This window comes from Acartia tonsa, chromosome 15 (assembly GCF_053477335.1).
Source record: "Acartia tonsa isolate MP-2025a chromosome 15, ASM5347733v1, whole genome shotgun sequence".
Taxonomy (NCBI): domain Eukaryota; kingdom Metazoa; phylum Arthropoda; class Copepoda; order Calanoida; family Acartiidae; genus Acartia; species Acartia tonsa.
The window spans coordinates 7,078,989-7,101,488 of NC_137274.1; the positions used below are offsets into that span (position 1 = coordinate 7,078,989).

The 22,500-nt window shown below is 32.0% G+C and overlaps 1 protein-coding gene across 3 annotated transcripts in view; it reads right to left on the bottom strand.

The window, feature by feature from the left end:
* Positions 1-22,500, bottom strand: part of LOC145307362 (glutamate receptor ionotropic, kainate 2-like) — a 178,030-nt gene that overhangs the window by 96,414 nt on the left and 59,116 nt on the right. For all 3 annotated transcript variants that reach the window (XM_080149740.1, XM_080149741.1, XM_080149739.1), the window contains exon 8: positions 8,037-8,120. In XM_080149740.1, the coding sequence (XP_080005866.1) occupies positions 8,037-8,120 (84 nt within the window). The remainder of the gene's footprint in view (positions 1-8,036; positions 8,121-22,500) is intronic.

Sequence of the window (22,500 nt, forward strand, 5' to 3'; positions counted from 1 at the left end):
CTTGCTCTTAAAATTGGTTTTAATCTTATAATTTTACCTTTTTATATCTGCTGAAAGTTGTTTATAGTACGACCTATATGCTAGGTCACTAGTAAACATAAATAGATTAATTCAAAGAAAGAAAGATAGATTGATAATTATAGATAGAATAAATTGATAGATAGAATATATATTGCTAGATTATTATCAATAGATAGGACTATTTTGATAAATAGATTGATATAAATAGACACATCTTAATAATATCAATAGATCAATATTCAATATTGATAGATAAATATATAGATACAGTTCACTAATTAGTAGATAGGTAGATGTAAAATTTATAGATAAATAAATAGATAAATACATGCATTGATAGATAGATAAATTTAAATTTATCCCTAGATGGTAAAAATATAAAAATATATTCTGCTACATTGTTTACTATCATTTAAAAATTGTACAATATCTGATTTGGGTACACAAGAATCAATACAGTCATAGCAGGCTAAGATGATTTAAAAATTAGAGTGAAACACCAGTGGAATAAAGGGTTAATTAACTGTATCTTCCCATCGCAACCGCCTTGTGCAACCTTTCTATTGGATCATTGAAAATTAACCAATAGTGTTGCTTATATTAACACAGCCAAGTAGCATAAAATAATTTAGAAGCAAACAAAAGAGATCTTTGAAAAGGAAGGGAGGTAGTTGTCTGTATTTACATCTATGCTATAGATATGTTTGTAAAACTTATTATAAGAAAGTAAAAAGATAATACGTATTGGTTTACATGGCTATTGTAGAGTTTTTTTTCATTAGGTTACTAAAAAGCATTTCATTATGTTATTTTAATTTACATAGAATATGCTCTTTCATTGTAAAAAGTTATATAGTAAGGGAAGCTAAGCTTTATAATTTTATAAATCATAGTTACGTATACAGATATTTGTTCAGGAGACTAATCTAAATAGAACATGCTTTATTTCTTTACATAGTTACATACAAAGTTACATAGTAAGGAAGACTAAGGTTTATAGAAAAAGCTTTATTTCTTTACATAGTTACATAGAAAGTTACATAATAAGGAAGACTAAGGTTTATAGAACATGCTTTGTTTCTTAACATAGTTATGTACAAAGTTACATAGTAAGGGAAGCTAAGATTTATAAAACATGATTTGTTTCTTTACATAGTTACATAGAAAGTTACATAGTAAGGAAGACTAAGGTTTATAGAATATGTAATATTATTAAACATAGTTACATAGAAAGTTACATAGTGAGTGAAGCTTTATAGAACATGCTATTTTTCTTTATATAGTTACATACAAAGTTACATAGTAAGGGAGGATAATTTTTATAGAACATGCTTAGTTTCTTTACATAGTTACATATAAAGTTACATAGTAAGAAAGACAAAGATTTGTAGAATATGCTCTGATTCTTAATAAGTTACATACACAGTTACATAGTAAGGGAAGCTAAGGTTTATAGAACATGTTATATTTCTTTGCATAGTTACATATAAAGTTACATATTAAGGGAGACTAATCTTTATAGAATATGATTTGTTTCCTTATATAGTTACTAGGGTTTGGCCGGATACCGGATATATCAGGCTGATTTCTGATGCCGGATATCTGGTATCCCGCCGGATATCTAGCCAACGTTCGATATCCAGCAAATTTCCGGATATCTGGTATCGCGATAGTTACAATATCCGGTATCTGGCCGGATATTGAAAAAGGCCGGATATCCGGCCCAACCCATATAGTTACATACAAAGTTACATAGACAGTGAGACTAAGCTATGTAGAACAATATTTGAATGTTAAGAATCAATTTATCTTTGGAAAATATGTGTTAATGGAAAAAAGGACATTTTTCATGAGCTCGGCACATTTAACCAATTTTAACCAGGAATCATAAGGGATAATACAATGGCCGATAAATTTATTTACACCCCCAATGATGGATACACAAAATTACCCTTCCTGTAGCATAAATTAGTGGTAAAAACATGTTGACACTAAACCAACCAATCAAAATTCAATTAAAGTCTCCAAAGTTGTGAAAACGTTATCATAAAACTTTGGGGACTAAAGTAATACACAAGATCTTATGTGATAAGAGATTGGACGACAAAAAATCTTCGGGGCTCGACAGCTGCGGTTCAGTGAAATCGTCATATTATAACTTTAAAATTCAGCTAGATATCTAAAATGGTTTCTTAACAGACCATCAATATTTTTTGGATTTTTTTGCACACAAGCGGCCGGAGGGTTTAAATTTGAGGCATGTGCGCGGCTAAAGCGCGGCTGCCGAGCCCTACTGTGCTTGCTAGTAACATTATCCAGAGAGGGAGGGGACAATTGACTTAAATATGATACTGCTTAATAGAATTACCATTTCCTTTTCAGAAAGAGAAAGGGGACAATGGGCTGTTTATTACATCAGTCCTCAAAGTCAACTTATAATAACGTTTTCTTAATCGTAGGCTTAACAACTTTGGGGACTTTATTAAATTTTGACTGATTGATTCTTAAATTTTAACCAATAATTTTAATCTACATAAGAGGTAATATCGTGTATCATCATTGGTGATGTACAATGTACATCAATTTAACGGCCATTATCTTGTCTCTTTAGATCCCTGTTTCCGTTTTGGGGTTTTAGATATTGAATTATAACTAGACCAGCGGTTATGCCCCCTAGAGGCCTCTAGTGGCACTTGAGGGGGATTGGCAATAAGACCCATCCCACTTTCTATTTCTATTTGAAAAAGAGAATTTTATACAAAATTATTTCTAGAGAGGTTATTTTTTCTAGGGGCGATTTATCTCGGGAGGGTGGTGGTTCCTTCCCCAAAGATAGTTAAAACCCTTCCCTGGACTTATTAGAAGCTTCACTGTAAAGGAGAACCATATCGGTTCAGATCCTTTGCTACAGACAAAAAAAAAGCTTACTACTTTATATAATAGGATTGCCAACAGACTTTTTAAAAGCGAAGCTTTTCTATAATTAGGGCCGTTCCGTCCGTCCGTCCGTCCGCCCGTCCGTACGTCTGTATCGGATAGCTTTTTTTCGTTAATTTAGGCATGTAAGAATTGTCCTATCGATTTCAAACTTTGCATGGTGATTTCTGTAGTTGTTAGGTAAGATTTTAGTTGTTAGGTAAGATTTAGAAAGCAAAGCAACTCTATAAGCGTTACCAGAATGTCCGTACGTCCATTTTAAACATGTTGATTTTTAACTTTTTTAACAACAAATTTGTATGTGATAAAATTATCCGATTGATTTGATTTTTGGAATACTGAATCCTAGGACAACAAAGAACATTGTTATAAGCGAGGCATCTCTATAATCAAGTCTATAATTAGGGCCGTTCCGTCCGTCCGTCCGTACGTCTGTATTGGATAGCTTTTTTCGTTAATTTAGGCATGTAAGAATTGTCCTATCGATTTCAAACTTTGCATGGTGATTCCTGTAGTTGTTAGGTAAGATTTAGAAAGCAAAGCAACTCTATAAGCGTTACCAGAATGTCCGTACGTCCATTTTAAACATGTTAATTTTTTAACTTTTTTAACAACAAATTTGTATGTGATAAAATTATCCGATTGATTTGATTTTTGGAATACTGAATCCTAGGACAACAAAGTACATTGTTATAAGCGAGGCATCTCTATAATCAAGTCCTAAAAACGTCAGTATGTCCTGTTTTATCAAATTTAATTAAAATTTTGATTCGACATTTATACATTTATGTTCTGATTTTTCAGTTCTGACACTCTACAAGTATTAATATTCGTTTGTCCTACCGTTTCAGAGCTTCGCTTTTAATTAAGGATGTTGTCATCCTTGTTTTACTTTGGAGAGAGGGAAAAATTTATTGTCCATTGTCTCATCCGTCCATTGTCTCATCCTAATACCCTACTTACCAGGGATCTTAAGGGATAAGACAATGAATGATAAATTGATATACATCCCCAATGATGTTAAACAAAAATACACCCTGCAAAAAATTATTGGTTTAAGTGTATGAAACCAACCAATCAAATTCAATAAAAGTACCCAAAGATTTGAAGATAACTTTGAGTACAAGTGTATTTATCATCCATTTTTCCATCTCTACTGCCCCCAACTTGTAATCTTAAGGGATAAGACAATGGCAGATATATTAATGTATATTCCACATGATAATACACAAAATTACCCCTTCTGTAGATTACAATGCGTTGTTGAAACGTTTAGACACTCAACTTAACCCTTAACAGTCGGGCCCCTTGCCGCACCTTAATCAGTCGGGGGGGGGGGGCGTTCAACGCCCCCCCATATTATCTCAGTTCCTATTAGAGCTAGAGGGCTATTTTTTTTTGTACAAGTCCCCTGTGTTATGATAAATTTCCGACCTTAAGTAAGTCAAAGTCAATTTTCGCTTCCTTCACCCTTTTATTTAATAACCTTTGTTTTTAGGTCCTTTTTTACTTAAAAATTTCAAACGGCTGTAATTTTCTTATTTTTGAAGCTAGAAGAACATTTTTTTGCAGAAAATGTTTATCTTTATGTAAATTTTATATTAAAAATGTCAAAATATAAATTTCAGCGGCCGCAGCTGTACTTGTCAGCTGCCAGCCGCTGCAGTCGGCGGTCGGCGGGAAAACGGCGGTGGATCTTTATGAAATTTTAATACGTTATGTAGACATGTAAGAAAAGCTTAAGTTTAAAATTTGAAGTCTCTAAGTCAAAAATTGAGGCCACAGGAGCCTTTTAAAGATTTCTGGAGACCTGGAGGATCAGGATCTGCAGGATCATACCTGGAACCTGAAATTGACTTGAACACCTGTATTTCATATAAGGATATACTACTAGAGGATATTTTAGTATTTTGGCAAGATAAAATACTTTGTTTAAGTCAAAAAAATATTTTTGCTCTTCAACGCGTTCAACGCCCCCCCTCCTCCCCCCCCCCCCCCCCCTACCGTTAAGGGTTAATAAACCTTCCAATCAAAACTCATAGTCTAATAGCCCCCGAAGTTGATAAGCCAACAAATAAGAAAATGTTATTATAAAACTTTGGGGACTAGTGTACTAAACAGTCCAATGTTTCCTTCCACCCTGACTGGTAATATTATCTTAGTGGTTTATTAAGAGATTTAGGAATATGTAAGTTAGGTCAGAAATATTGACCACGGCCACATAATCTTTGTTAATTTAAAAACTACATAGAAAAATCATGTATAGCAGTGTATTTCAGACAATTTTACATGAATATTAAAATAAATATCATACAATTAAAACCGTTTTGTTTGATCGGCCCCATTAAGGCTAATAAAACTGGTTTATATCCCTATAATTTTAAATTTAAATATCCACAGTAAGCTGTCTGTAATACGATGCAATAATAGTTATTTCTCACATCGTATTATCGTAAACAGCTTTTCGCGGATATAAAATGTACAATTATAAGATAAAAACCAATTTTTTAGCCCAGAGATGGTGAAGGCACTAGCCAAAAAAACTGGTTTTAATCTTATGATTGTACATTTTAATATTAATAGAAAACTGGATATTAAACGATGCTAAACATAATTTTCTAGTATGGCTGAGAACCAGTTCTAATCCACCGGATATTAATCGGTTTCGATGCCATACTGGAAATAACGACAAAGTTCAGAATTGTGTCAAAAATCATCCAAGTGACGAAATAAAATTTTTTTCTTTCCCACTTCTCCTCTCATCTCCCTCATTTTTTTACGTCACATGGATCATTTTTGAAACAATTGGGGCTGTGTCGTTTTTTCCCTAATGGTTTCGAAACCGATTAATATCCGGTGGATTAGAACCGGATTTCAGCCATACTGAAAAATTATGTCTAAGCTGATTTAATTATCTCTTTTTCTTTCAGAGTATTTCTTTTATAGTTTGTGGCGGCAGAAACATTACGATAATTAAAAGGACTGCCGTTCTCCAGAGAGTGAGAGAGGGGACATTGGGCTGTTTATTACACTAGTCCTCAAAGTTTTATAATAACTTTTTCTTATTTGTTCACTTTACAAATTTGGGGAATTTGGTAAATTTTGATTGGTTGATTCATTAAGCTTAATGATCAAACTTCTAATTCTAATCTACATAAGGGGTAATTTTGTGTATCATAATTGGGGATGTACATCAATTTATCGGCCTTTGTCTTATAGCCAGAGAGGGAGTGAACATACAGCTTTTTATTACAGTAGTTCCCAAAGTTTTATAATAACATTTTCTTTTAAGTTGGCTCAATAACTTTGGGAATTTAGTAAATTTTGATTGGTTGATTAATTAAGTTCAAACTACTAATTTGAATCTGAAACTTTTGGGACTTTCACTGAAATTTCATTGGTTATTTGTTAAGTTTAGTGTCAAAACGTTTCAACCACTAATCATAATCTACAGAAGGGGTAATTTTGTGTTTCATAATTGGGGATGTACATCAATTTATCAGCCATTGTCGATCTTATCCCTTTAGATCTCTTGATATAGCATAATATAAAATGTGCAAAAATGTTTTGGAAAATTTTTTGATTCGTATTGTCCTTTCAAAACCAGATTGTTATATATTTGTGTTACACATAGTACTGGGTGTCATGCATAAGACAATGGCTGATAAATTTATGTTCATCCCCAATAATAATACACAAAATTACCCCTTCCGTGGATTAAAATTATTAGTTTGATCACTCAACTTAATAAATCCCAAAACTTTTTAAGCCAACGAATAAGAAAATGTTATTATAAAACATGAAGGACTAGTGTAATAAACATATAGTACGGGGTATCATGAAAAAGACATGGCTGGTAAATTAATATCATCCCAAAAAATTTGTATTTGCATGGATCTGAAGGGATAAGACAATGGTTAATAAAGTTATATTCTCTAAAATTGTAGTATTTGTAGGGATCTAAAGTGATAAGACCATGTATTACAAATTAACATTCCAATTATAATATTATTATATTTAATTTCCTCTTCTGTGGATTATTGGTTGAAAAGTTTTGCCACTCTAACGCCCCCCCCCCCCAAACCTATTATCTTAGCTACTATTAGAGTTAGAAGGCTAAAAAAGTTTGTTTGATTAATAAGTTCTGATCATAAGTGACTCAAAGTCATATTTTGCTTCCTTCATCCTTTTATTAAACAACCTTTATTTTAGGTCCTTTTTTTCACCTACCATAAAAGGCTATAATTTTCATATTTGTTCATACACTAGTCTCCAAAGTTTTATAGTAACCTTTTCTTATTCCTTGGTTTAACAACTTTTGGGACTTGAGTGAATTTTGATTAATTGACTCATTAAGTTGATTGTGCATTTGTTTCAACCACTAATTTTAATCTACAGAATGGGTAATTTTGAGTATTATCATCGGGGATGTATATCAATTTATCGGCCATTGTGAGTGAATCATTGCAATGACTTTTAATCTTATATAAGAATATTTTATCAAATAAATTATACCCAATTATCCTGGGAATGCACCTATAGTTTAATTATTTTTATCTATCTATCTATCTGTCTATCTATCTATCTATCTATCTATCTATCTATCTATCTATCTATCTATCTATCTATCTATCTATCTATCTATCTATCTATCTATCTATCTATCTATCTATCTATCTATCTATCTATCTATCTATCTATCTATCTATCTATCTATCTATCTATCTATCTATCTATCTATCTATCTATCTATCTATCTATCTATCTATCTATCTATCTATCTATCTATCTATCTATCTATCTATCTATCTATCTATCTATCTATCTATCTATCTATCTATCTATCTATCTATCTATCTATCTATCTATCTATCTATCTATCTATCTATCTATCTATCTATCTATCTATCTATCTATCTATCTATCTATCTATCTATTTATCTATCTATCTATCTATCTATCTATCTATCTTTCTATCTATCTATCTATCTATCTATCTATCTATCTATCTATCTATCTATCTATCTATCTATCTATCTATCTATCTATCTATCTATCTATCTATCTGGATCAATTACCTGTAGTTTTATGATTCCTTCATTATTTTCATACAAGATTGTGAATGATTCCCAGCCCAGAGACTCCAAGAGATCAGCGTATGCCTAAAATAAAACAAAATTCATAAAAAAGAAATTAAAATTAGTGGTTGTAACGTTTGAACACTCAACTTAATATACCAACCAATCAAAATTTAGTAAAAGTTCCTAAAGTTGTTAAGCCAACAAATAAGAAAATGTTACTATTAAACTTTGGGGACTAGTGTAATAAACAAACCATATAGTTCCAGAGAGAGATTATTACACTAGTCATTAAAAACTTTGAAATAACATTTTCTTATGTGTTGGCTTAACAACTTTAGGAACTTTTACTAAATTTTTATTGGTTGATTCATTAAGGCTAGTGTTCAAACGTTTCAACAGGAAAAAAATAACCTTTTCTTTGGAGACCCTATCATTTTTATAACTGGCAGAAAAACAAGTGGATATATTTCTATGTTTGTCAAAAATACATCATACAAGTAGTTAAAGAAAGTGTTATGTGTGACGTCATAAAAAAAACATCTAAATCCATCTCTTTTTATAAGTGTTTCCTTATCGATTTCTCCTATTATCTTTCCCTTTTAGAAGTATTTTTATGACGTCACAAATGACACTTTTCATATCTCCAATAAATTTACATTTTTACAACTTTTAAGTTTTAAGCTAACAAATATCATGTACCCTCCCCCACTGGTATGTTAATCTATATTTTTATTTTAGTTAAAGAGTTTCAATTTTTAAATTTTTTATCTTTAATAAAAAAAATCTTCAAATATGTAAATAAAAATCTTCTAAAAATTTCAATGGCAATTTTTAAAGGCGAATCGTTTCTACAATTAGAGTCGTTCCGTACGTCTGTCAGGAACAGATAACTTTTTTCGTTAATTTAGGCATGTTAAAATTGTCCTATCTATTTCAAATTTGCATGGTGATTTTTGAAGGAGTTAGGACGAAGACCAAAATACATAACTTTTGCACCACTTTTGACGTCATATTCTCCATATCTTTTTTAGGGGTTTTCTTTCCCACTTCTCCTCTCATCTTCCTCATTATATGACGTCACAGGAATCAAAAGTGACACAAAAGTTATGTATTTCGGTCTTCGTCGTAGTTAGGTACGATTTAAAAAGCGTAACAACTCTATAATGGTTACCAAAATATCGGTACGTCCATTTTAAACATGATGATTTTTAACTATTTTACCAATAAATTTTTATTTGATACAATAATCCGATTTTTGGAAAACTAATTCCTAGAACAAAGTACAATGTTATAAGCGAAGCATCTGTATAATCAATTCCTAAATTGTAATTATGTCTTTAAACATTATGAAATATTTTAGCAGTTTTTCAATTTTACTTACAATTTTTTTCTCGACTTTTATACATCTATATTTAAATTATTTAGTTTTGACACTCTAGTGTTAAATGTCGTTTGTCCTACCGTTTCAGAGCTTCGATTTATGGATGTTGTCATCCATGTTTATTGTTAATCCTATTGAGACCAACACTAAGCTTCCAGAAATTTTAGAGGGAACAGTGATGCCGTTTATGAGATATTACTGGATTCATTTACATTTGAATATGTATGGCTATTTTAGTATAGAGAATTTGGGCGTGACAACGCCTCTTAAGGGACGTTTCGTCATATTTTCACAGTAGATTTTCTCCTATTTCTAGCCCCTGCGTGGGGAATCTAACCCTGCGGGGCAATCACCTAACCTAACCTAACCGATTAAAAGCTAATGTTAAAACATGAAGAAACGCTCCTTAAGAGGCGTTGTTACGAAAGGAACTATTCACGAGAATTTGAGTAATTAATGTCAGTTTGACTTCAGAATAGCATTTGATTTATAAAAATTAAATATTACAGTTTTAGAAAGTTAAAAATAATACTTTTTTTGGAAGCTTAATTGATACTAATCAATATATTAAAGTAACAGGATGTTTGTCTGTCTATGTGTACTCAAGGATTTTGATAACCACTGAACCGGTATGATTCTCCTTTACAGTGTAGGTCCTAGAAAAGTTTATAATCTTTTATAATCATCTCACCAACTCCCAAAAAGAAATGACTCTAATGGGGCTAATAAAACTGGTTTTAATCTTTTCTTTTTCTTTTTAATATCCGCAGAAAGCTGTCTATAATATGATACGATAAATAACTACACTATAACATAGATAACTATTATAAAATTGAAAATGAAAATTGTACACATAAGCTCCTAAGAAAGCAAAGTTTTAGTTTTGTCTGCAATCTTAAGGGTCTTTGCTATATGGGGGAGGTAGCTGTACATATTATAAATTTATACTAGGGATCTTATGGATAAAACAATGACCGATAAATTGATGTACATCCCCAATGATGATACACAAAAATACCCCTTCTGTAGATTAGTGGTTGAATCGTTTAAACACTCAAATTGAATTTTACTAAAAACCCCAAAATTGTTAAGCTAATAAATAACAAAACATTCTTATAAAACTTTGGGGACTGCCTCTCTCTCTCTCTTTCTCTCTCTTTCTCTCTCTTTCTCTCTCTTTCTCTCTCTTTCTCTCTCTTTCTCTCTCTTTCTCTCTCTTTCTCTCTCTCTCTCTCTCTCTCTCTCTCTCTCTTTCTCTCTTTCCCCCTCTCTCTCTCTCTCTCACTCTCTCTCTCTCTCTCTCTCTCTCTCTCTCTTTCTCTCTCTCTCTGCATCTATACATAGACATTCATAGACAAAGGAAAAACGATATAATGTATAAACAATTTATACATTTTCAAATGTTCATTTTTTTTAAGTTTGAAGCTTTTTTAGCTAGTAGTAAATACTGAGATAGGATGAGGGTGCTATGTACACAATCAGAAACTAGAATTTAGCTGACCTGATGGAAGCCATACTTTATCAATTAATCAATGACAATTATATCCATAAGTAGAGCAGCAATTACACCTTTATTAGAATAAAAAACAGTAGACTTTAACACAGTAAAAAAATATAAACAAAATTCATGATGTAGAAAAAAAACCGTGTTTATAAAGATCGATAAAAAGCGAGAGAGAGAGACAGACAGACAGAGAGAGAGAGAGAGAGAGTGATAGAGAGAGAGTGAGAGTGAGGGGGAGATAGAAAGAGAGAGAGAGAAAAAAAAATCAGACATACAGACAGACACATCGAATTTTAGAGTAGCTTCTCTACTATAAATTAAATAATAATCATTTTAATAATAAATAATAAATAAAGATATTTTTTGTCATAAAATAAATATCTTCATCTTTGATGATTCGAATGGTTTGTACTTTATGGGGATGCCTTGGGGTTGTTTTATTCTGTTTTTGACCTCCTGACACTTAAGATCTTGGAAAATGTTCGTTCCAATTGGTGTTAGTCTTCAAGAATGTCTTAGTATGTTTTAGGCTATTTTCATGACCTCCAAGAAAGGCTAAAAGAAAGGACCTTTTAATGTAAAGAAGTAAATGTGGATTTATAGGTATACCATGTAGTTCTAGGAATATAGTGAAATTATAGGTATACCATAAAGTTCTAGAAATATAGTGGAATTATAGGTATACCATATAGTTCTAGGAATATAGTGGAATTATAGGTATATCATATAGTTCTAGAAATATAGTGGAATTATAGGTATACCATATAGTTCTAGGAATATAGTGGAATTATAGGTATACCATATAGTTATAGGAATATAGTGGAATTATAGGTATACCATATAGTTCTAGGAATATAGTGGAATTATAGGTATACCATAAAGTTCTAGAAATAGAGTGGAATTATAGGTATACAATATAGTTCTAGGAATATAGTGGAATTATAGGTATACCATATAGTTCTAGAAATATAGTGGAATTATAGGTATACCATATAGTTCTAGGAATATAGTGGAATTATAGGTATACCATATAGTTCTAGGAATATAGTGGAATAATAGGCATACCATATAGTTCTAGAAATATGGTGAAATTATAGGTATACCATATAGTTCTGGGAATACAGTGGAATTATAGGTATACCATAAAGTTCTAGAAATAGAGTGGAATTATAGGTATACAATATAGTTCTAGGAATATAGTGGAATTATAGGTATACCATAAAGTTCTAGGAATATAGTGGAATTATAGGTATACCATATAGTTCTAGGAATATAGTGGAATTATAGGTATACCATATAGTTATAGGAATATAGTGGAATTATAGGTATACCATAAAGTTCTAGAAATAGAGTGGAATTATAGGTATACAATATAGTTCTAGGAATATAGTGGAATTATAGGTATACCATATAGTTCTAGAAATATAGTGGAATGATAGGTATACCATAAAGTTCTAGGAATATAGTGGAATTATAGGTATACCATATAGTTTTAGAAATATAGTGGAATTATAGGTATACCATATAGTTCTAGGAATATAGTGGAATTATAGGTATATCATATAGTTCTAGAAATATAGTGGAATTATAGGTATACCATATAGTTCTAGGAATATAGTGGAATTATAGGTATACCATAAAGTTCTAGAAATAAAGTGGAATTATAGGTATACAATATAGTTCTAGGAATATAGTGGAATTATAGGTATACCATATAGTTCTAGGAATATAGTGGAATTATAGGTATACAATATAGTTCTAGGAATATAGTGGAATTATAGGTATACATATAGTTCTAGGAATATAGTGGAATTATAGGTATACCATATAGTTCTAGAAATATAGTGATTATATGTGGAATTATAGGGACACCATATCAGGGATCTAAAGGGATAAGACAATTGCTGATAAATCGATGTACATCACCAATTATGACACAAAAATACCCCTTCTGTAGATTAAAATTAGTGATTGAAACTTTCAACTTAATGATCCAACAAAATCCATTAGAAGTCCCCAAAGTTGTTAGGCCAACAAATAAGAAAACGTTATTAATAGACTTTGGGGACTAGTTTAAAAACTTTTCTTATTCATTGCCTTAACAACTTTGGGGACCTTAGTGAATTTTGATTGGTTGATTCATTAAGTTGAGTGTTCACACGATTCAACCACTAATTTTGAACTACACAAGGGGTCATTTTTGTATCACGATTGGGGATGTACTTCAATTTAATGGCCATTGTCTTATCCCTTTATACCCCTGATCTAGTTCTGGGAATAAAGTTGTACTAACTAGGAAAGTTGGACAGCTCAGGGTTGACAAAAAGAAATTCTTTACACTGGTACCAAAAAAAATGAATTCGTGTCAGTTTTAAAGCTTATTTTATTTATAAAGCAGGGAGGGAGGGGACATTAGACTGTAAATTACACCCGTTTCAAAAGTTTTGTAATTACTTTTAGTATCTTTTATTAATTCAATTGGTTGTTTCTAAATTTGTTTTATTCTACAGAAAGATTAATTTTGTTTTTCATAATTGGGAATTCAATTTGTCCATGGAAGGAAGAAAATTTGGACTGTAAATCATACAGTACCCAAAGCTTTTTAATAGCATTTTTTCATTTTTTGGGGACTACTTCAGTAATCTACAGAAGCGATAATTGGGGATGTACATCAATTCATCAATCATTGTCTTATCCCTTAAAACCTCTGCTAAATACATAGAAACTAACCAACTTATAAACATGAAAGTTATTACAGAATAATTTAATCACTAAGAGTTTTAAACACTTATTGTTTGGAAAACTCTCTATTTGATTTCCTATATAAATCTAAAATGAATATTGAAGCAGTGAGCAGGTTCTATTACCAATGTTATTCAAGCCCACTCAAAACGGAGAGAAGGGGGCTCTTTTGTAATAATTAAAAATTGTAAGCTTCTGTGCAGAAAAAGTTATCGCAAAATATTATATTATTGCATAGAATGTTGTTTACTTTTACCATATGTTGCCAGTTCAAATCGATCTCTATGTTTGGAGAAAGCAATGAAAAAGGCCCTTATACCGAGATTCTGTCAAGTAAAAGCTGTCGCAAATACATAGAATGTTGGTTACTGAGATTAGGGGGCTCTTTTGAAATTGTTAAAAATTGGGAGTTTCATGAAATTAAAGTTATCGCAAATATAGGTATTATATGTCGCCGGTTCAAACCCACCCCGGACGGGGCGAGGGCTCTTTTGTAATTTTTAAAATTAGAAGATTCTGTGTTGAAAAAATTGTTCCAAATATAGATATTATATGTCGCCGGTTCAAACCCACCCAAGACGGGGCGGGGGCTCTTTTGTAATTTTTAAAAATTAGAAGATTCTGTGTAGTAAAAGTTGTTGCAAGTATAGGTATTATATGTCGCCAATTCGAATCCACCATCTTTTGTAATTTTTGAAAATTAGAAGGTTCTGTGCAGAAAAAGATGTCGCAAATATAGGTATTATATGTCGCCGATTCGAACCCACCCAAGACGGGGCGGGGGCTCTTTTGTAATTTTTAAAAATTAAAAGGTTCTGTGCAGAAAAAGTTGTCCCAAATATAGGTATTATATGTCTTCGATTCGAACCTACCGGAGACTGGATGGGGGCTCTTTTGTGATTTTTGAAAATTAGAAGGTTCTGTGCAGTAAAAGATGTCGCAAATATAGGTATTATATGTCGCCGATTCGAACCCACCTGAGACAAGGCGGGGCTCTTTTGTAATTTTTAAAAATTAGAAGATTCTGTGTAGTAAGAGCTGTCACAAATATAGGTATTATATGTCACCCATTCAAACCCACCTGAGACGATGCAGGGGCTCTTTAGAAATTTTTGAAAATAAGAAGATTCTGTGTAGAAAAAGTCGTCCCAATTATAGGTATTACATGTCTTCGATTCGAACCTACTGGAGACTGGATGGGGGCTCTGTTGTGATTTTTGAAAATTAGAAGGTTCTGTGCAGAAAAAGTTGTCCCAAGTATAGGTATTATATGTCTTCGATTCGAACCTACCGGAGACTGGATGGGGGCTCTTTTGTGATTTTTGAAAATTAGAAGGTTCTGTGCAGAAAAAGATGTTGCAAATATAGGTATTATATGTCGCCGATTCGAACCCACCCAAGACGGGGCAGGGGCTCTTTTGTAATTTTTGAAAATTAGAAGATTTTGTGTAGTAAAAGATGTCACAAATAGAGGTATTATATGTCGCCAATTCGAACCCACCTGAGACGGGGCGGGGGCTTTTTGTAGAAGGTTCTGTTTTGTAAATTTTAAAAATTTTAAGATTCTGTGTAGCAAAAGTTGTCACAAATATAGGTATTATATGTCGCCAATTCGAATCCACCATCTTTTGTAATTTTTAAAAATTAGAAGATTCTGTGTAGTAAGAGTTGTCCCAAATATAGGTATTATATGTCACCGATTCGAACCCACCCAAGACGGGGCGGGGGCTCTTTTGTAATTTTTAAAAATTAGAAGGTTCTGTGCAGTAAAAGTAGTCCCAAATATAGGTATTATAAATAACTTGACAGCCCTGGTATTCACCATATTCACAATTCAGAATAAAGTTCAACTAAAGATTGGAAAAATTACAAGTATGGTAGAATTTGGGGCCAAGGCATGGAGGGGAGGGAGGGGACATTGGGCTGGTTAATACACTAGTCCCCAAAGTCTTATAATAATTATTATTCTTTAGCTTAACATCTTGGGGACTTCTATGGAGTTTTTATTAGTTAGTTCATTTAGTTGAGTGTCCAAACGTTTCAACCACCAATTGTAATATACATATGGGGTAATTTGGTTTGTCATCATTTGGGATAAACATCAATAAATTAGCCATTGACTTATCCCTTTAGATCCCTGAACCAAGGGCATCCATAACATTTTATCTTTGGGGGTGAAAAGTGTTGTGAAAAAAGACAGGAACAAAGGCCGATTAATTGATGTTCATTCCCAATGATGATACACACAATTACCCCTTTTGTAGATTATAATTTCTGGTTGAAACGTTTGAACACCCAACTTAATGATCCAACTTATGACTATTCACTTTTTAAAACTTTGGGGACCAGTGTAAAAAACAGCCAAATGTCCCCAAGAATTTGTGGCCATTTTTTTTGATATTTTGTTGAACAAATAATTCATTGAGAAATTTAGGCTGCAGATGCTAAAAAATTTCGTGGTTCATAGAAAGAGACATTGGGCTGTTTATTATTACAATAGTCCCCTAAGTTTTATAATAACTTTCATTTATTGCTTTATAAATTTGAGTGTCCAAACGTTTCAACCCCTAACTGTAACCTACAGAAGGGGAAATTTTGTGTATCGTCACTGGGAATGTATATAAATTAGTCGGCCTTTGCCTTATTCCTTTTATCCCTGTTATATACACGTATATTTGATAAATTGGGTAATTAGCAAAATATGTAAAAAAAAAAATTCTGTATACAATGTATCAATATACAAGCTAAACTTCTTGTCTATATAACTATCTAATCCATCTATCTATCTATCTATCTATCTATCTATATATCTATCTATCTATCTATCTATCTATCTATCTATCTATCTATCTATCTATCTATCTATCTATCTATCTATCTATCTATCTATCTATCTATCTATCTATCTATCTATCTATCTATCTATCTATCTATCTATCTATCTATCTATCTATCTATCTATCTATCTATCTATCTATCTATCTATCTATCTATCTATCTATCTATCTATCTATCTATCTATCTATCTATCTATCTATCTATCTATCTATCTATCTATCTATCTATCTATCTATCTATCTATCTATCTATCTATCTATCTATCTATCTATCTATCTATCTATCTATCTATCTATCTATCTATCTATCTATCTATCTATCTATCTATCTATCTATCTATCTATCTATCAATCTATCTATCTATCTATCTAAACGTATAAAAATAGAAGGAAATATCAAATTAAAGATTATTTTTTTCCTTAATAAAAACAAGAAAGGCATTACTCTTATATTACATTTTAATGTCTCTGTCATAGCGCAATTAAGGCCAAAAAAGATTTATCAGATAGTCAAATAAGACCGAAAGACAGACAAACAGACAGACAGACAGACAAACAAACAGACAGGCAAACAATCAGACAAACAGACAGAAAAGAATAGACAAATAAACAGACAGACAGACAAACAGACAGACAAGCAGACAGACAAACAGCCAGAAAAACAGACAGACAAACAGACAAACAAACAGACAAACAGACAAACAGACAAACAAACAGACAGACAAACAGACAAACAAACAGACAGACAAACAGACAAACAAACAGACAGACAAACAGACATACAAACAGACAAATAAACAGCCAGACAAACAGACAGACAAACAGACAGAAAAGAATAGACAAATAAATAGACAGACAAACAGACAGACAAACAGACAGACAAACAGAAAGACAAAAAGACAGACAAAAAGACAAACAAATATACAGACAAACAGACAGACAAACAGACAGGCAAACAAACAGACAAATAGATAGTTAAACATACACAGACAGATAGACAAACAAAAAGACAAACAAATATACAGACAAACAGACAGGCAAACAAACAGACAAATAGATATTTAAACATACACAGACAGATAGACAAACAGAAAGACGAACTGACAGAAAAACAGACAGAAAATTTAACAGACAGACAAACAGACAGAATAAGGGAGGCAAATAATTGTAGAAAACATGTTGAACTGTAAAAACTTGAAAATGGATTTTGGCAATTGTTTGGTCATTAACTTGGCCCAACAATTACAATTTTCCTCAACAGGCATTGTTAGACAGAGATCTAAAGGGATAAGACAATGGCCGATAAATTGATATTTATCCCTAATGATGATACACAAAATTACCCCATTAAAATTAGTGGTAAAAACGTTTGAACACTCAAGTTAAAGACAATCAAAATCCCACTATAGTCCCCAAAGTTGATAAGCCAACGAATAAGAAAACTGTATTATAAAACTTTGGAAACTAGTGTAATAAACAGCCCATAATTCCCTCTCTCTCTCTGATTTTGTTAAAAGCAAAGGTTTTCTATAATCTGGGTTTGTCCAACAGATAGCTTTAATTGTAGTTTTATACTTGTTAGAATTGTCTTATTGATATCAAACTTTACATGATGATTCCTTTAACAGTCAGATACAATTTAAAAACTTGGCTTTATAATAAAATTTGTCCTGTAATTAAAATAAGATTAAAATTACATTAGTATCCAAAGTTTATAACCATACCTTAAAAACTATGGGGACTTATCGTATCCAAACTTTTTCACCAATAATTTAAATCTTCAGAAGGGTAATTTTGTTTTTCATAATGTGTACATATTTATCAAATATTTTTAAAAGCTTTGATGCTTTTGGATGTTGTAGTTCTTGTTACAAAATTAAAACAAAATAATTTCTGAAAATTTAATAGAATTTAAATATCATAAGATTTAATTGATTTTTAAAAGCGACGCTTTTCTATAATTAGGGTCTGTCCGTACGTCCGTAACATATAGCTTTTTTCGTTATTTTAGGCATGTTAGAATTCAAACTTTGCATGATGAGTCATGTAATAGTTAGGTACGATGTGTCAACTCTATAATCGTTACCAGAATGTCCGTACGTCCATTTTAAACATGTTGATTTTTTAGACTTTTTTAACAACAATTTTTTATGTGATATAATCATCCGATTGATCTGATTTTTGGAGTACTGATTCCTACACTACTATAAGCGAAGCATCTTTTGTAAACTGAAAAGTTCGTCTGTAAGTTAGTAAGTGTATCTGTAATGCTCCTGTATGAGTTTTTTTACCTAAATAATGCTTCGCCCCTAGCGTACGGGTTTTTAACAGTACAACTGATTCGGATCAGAATTTTAGCTTCAGACAAAAAAAAACCTTACTACTTTTTTTACCAATTTTGATTTCCTAGAAGTCTTGATTATGTTATTTAGTTGTCTTTATCTTCACCACCTTGCTGTTATAGAGATCTTAATTGATCGACATGCCCCTTCACTTTACTAAATTTAGGTGGTGCCATCCCCATCCATAATTTTGAAATATATTGAAAATAATGGGGGATTGGGACACTAAACTAGTACCCAAAGTTTTATAATATAGTTTTCTTATTCGTTGCTTAAAAACTTTGGGGACTTGCGTGAATTTTGATTAGTTGCTTGATTAACTTGAGTGTTAGTACATTCCAACCAATAATTTTAATCTACAGAAGGGATAATTTTGTGTATTATCATTGGGGATGTACATCAGTTTATCGGCCATTGTCTTATCCCTTTAGATCCCTTTTTCAATATAACTTAACCCCGCCTGACCTAAATAAACAAACGTCCCCCCCCCCATCTTTTATTTCTTAATTAATTTCAAAATAAAGGGGGAGAGGGGTTATCAATGTTAGGGCGAAAGCGCAATTAAGATAAAAATTATCCTTGTTAAATAATAATTATTAAAAAATGAAAAATCATCCAATTTTTAATCAATAAATCTTTCAAATTTTTTTGAAAAGAATTAATTGGAGGTTTATCTATGAGTAAGAAAGAGAAAGAGGTAGAGATAGAGAGAGAGAAAGAGAGAGAAAGAGGTAGAGATAGAGAAAGATAAAGAGAGAGAGAGAGAGAGAGAGAGTAATATATAGAGAGAAAAAATTTGAAAAAGAATTAATTGGAGGTTTATCTATGAGTAAGAAAGAGAGAGAGAAATAGAGATAGATAAATAGAGAGAAAGAGAGAGAGAGAGAGAGAGATAGAGAGAGAGAGAGAGAGAGAAAGAGAGAGAGAGAGAGAGAGAGATAGAGAGAGAGAGAGAGAAAGAGAGAGAGAGAGAGAGAGAGAGAGAGAGAGAGAGAGAGAGAGAGAGAGAGAGAGAGATATACCTCTATATTTCATAGCAACTGAGAAAACACGTCAAGTTACTCTATAAATTGAATAAACAGTCATACCCTAGTTAAAGAGAAGCTTTGCTCTGGAAGGAAGGGGACAATGGGTTGTTTATTACACTAGTTCCCAAAGTTTTAATAACTTTTTCTTATTTTTTGGCTTCACCACTTTGGTGACTTTTATTGAATTTTGATTGGTTGATTCATTAAGATGAGTGTTCAAACGTTTCAACTAATAAAATAATTGTAATCTACAGAGAGTGAATTTGGTGTATCATAATTGGGGATGTACATCAATTTATCGGCCATTGTCTTATCCCTCTAGATCCATGAGTTTTGCTACTAAACACTATCTTATCTAAGACAAACTAATGTCTATATATATATGAGTAATTTCTGGGAGCTTATATTGACCCCCCCCCCTCTAGTATTAGGGAGGTAGGAGACATTAACATGTTTATTACACTAGTTATAACGCTTTCTTATTCGTTGGCTTAACAATTTTGGGGACTTAACGTTTTAACCACTAATTATATTATATTTGATTAATTTTGTGTATTATCATTGAGGAAGTACATCAAATAATTGGCCATTGTCTTATCCCTTTAGATCCCTGGTATTAAAGGGTTTTACTGTTTTATTAATTTTGACTGTCTGTTTGATACAAAACCTTGATACATAATTTTTATTATTATTTAATATATTACCTAAAAAATATAGGGAAAAATATAGTGAAAAATATAAAATAGCTAAAAATCTGCCAAAGGCAGTTCAAGCGCCATTGATGTTTTATAGTTGTTTATGCTCTTTAATGATGGGAATGTTGTCATAAAGTTTCAGCCTTCTATCTTTTATAGGAACCAAGAAAATTACATTTCCCAAAATTCATTACTTAGAGACAGGCGGACGGACATTTGGAATTGTAGAGTAGTAAAAATATAAAGGGGGAGGGGGGGGTGAAAAGGTCATTTTTACATTAAAAGGGAAATTGTTTAATATATTACCTAAAAAATGAGACATGTAATGGGATGTATCAATCATGGCTTTTTAGTAGTGAAGTTACTCTAAAATCCACTTTGTTCGTCAGTCCGTCCGACCGTCCGTAATGCTATGGGGGAAACGTGATTTTCTCGGCTCCTATGCAAGACAGAAAGCTGAAATTTTTAGTGAAGATTCCTATGACTTATGCCCATCTAATCTTTACATTATTTTGCCATCTGTCTATTATTTGGGGTGCTAGATCTAAGTTTTCGTGATCTTCTCAATTCCTTTTCAGGATAGAGAGCTGAAAATTTCAGGGACTAATTAATTTTAGATTTGTTGTTATCCTCTTAGAAATTTTTTCTTTAATTTTTTTCAATTTTATACCCCCCTATATTTTATATAGTAAATTTTTTCCCAATATAAATTCATAATTTTTGAGCTTCGCTACTTATGGATCCTGTCATCCTTGTTTTTAGTAGGAAAACTTTTCTATAATTAGGGTTGGTCAGTCCGTCCGTACCAATTAGGTGATTCCGGTAGTAGTTAGGTACAATTTAGAAAGTGTATCAACTCTAAAATCATTACAAGAATTTAAAAGGTGTGAATTTTTAACCTATATGACAACAACTTTTTATGTGATATACCGATTCCTATTATAATATTGTACAAGAGAAGCATCTCTTAAATCATAAGACCTAAAGATGTAAGTATGTCCTTAAACAGAATTCTGTATTTAGCAGTTTTGCAACACATTTACATACAATTTTGTTACACTTCTACATTTATACTCTGTTTATTCAGTTCTGACACTTAACAAGTGTTAATGTTCGTTTGTCTTACCGTTTCAGATCTTCGCTTTTATGAATGTTGTCATCCTTGTTTAATAGCAAAGCTAATATATAAATATCTTTATCTTTCTTATTGATTTACAGTACAAATATAAAACCAGACAACTACCTGCCCCCCATTTCTAAGGACCTTTTTCGTCTGCTAGCAAATTGCTCTTTTGTAGCAACTGGGCTGTGTTAATATTCACGACACTATTCGTTGTTTATAAACACCCAATTGGAAGTCTCCACAAGTTCCTTGGGAAAAGGGACATATATTTATTTAAACCCTTCCCCCTCTAGTATTTTACTCTAATGTCAGTCCGTCCTATAGAGACAATTATATCTCAATCTTTATATATCAAAGGGGTAATTTTGTCTATCATAATTTATCCTATCTCTAGTCAGGGGGGGGGGGGAACACTGGACTGTAAATCACACTGGTCCTCAAAGTTTTAAATAATGGTTTTCTTATTCGTTGGCCTAAAGACTTTTAAGAAATCTCGATTGAGTTAGAAATAACTAGCAGCTTCGCCCCTAGCCTCTTGGTGCTTTGCCCCAAGAAGTAATTTTTAAAAAAGAATTAAGTACTACCACCACTAATTTCAAATAATTTTTTAAAAATTTGGGGGGGATTTTTTTGATTTTTTAGGGGTTGGGGGTGTCTCCCCCCCCCCTTCCCAAGAAAATAGCCTAAAACCACCAAAGGACCAGTAGATATATTACCTGAAGAGTAGAATCCAATCGGCTCAGTGGTTACCGAGATATTAAGCTTCAGACGGACGGACAGACAGACAGACGGACAAACAATTAGCTACT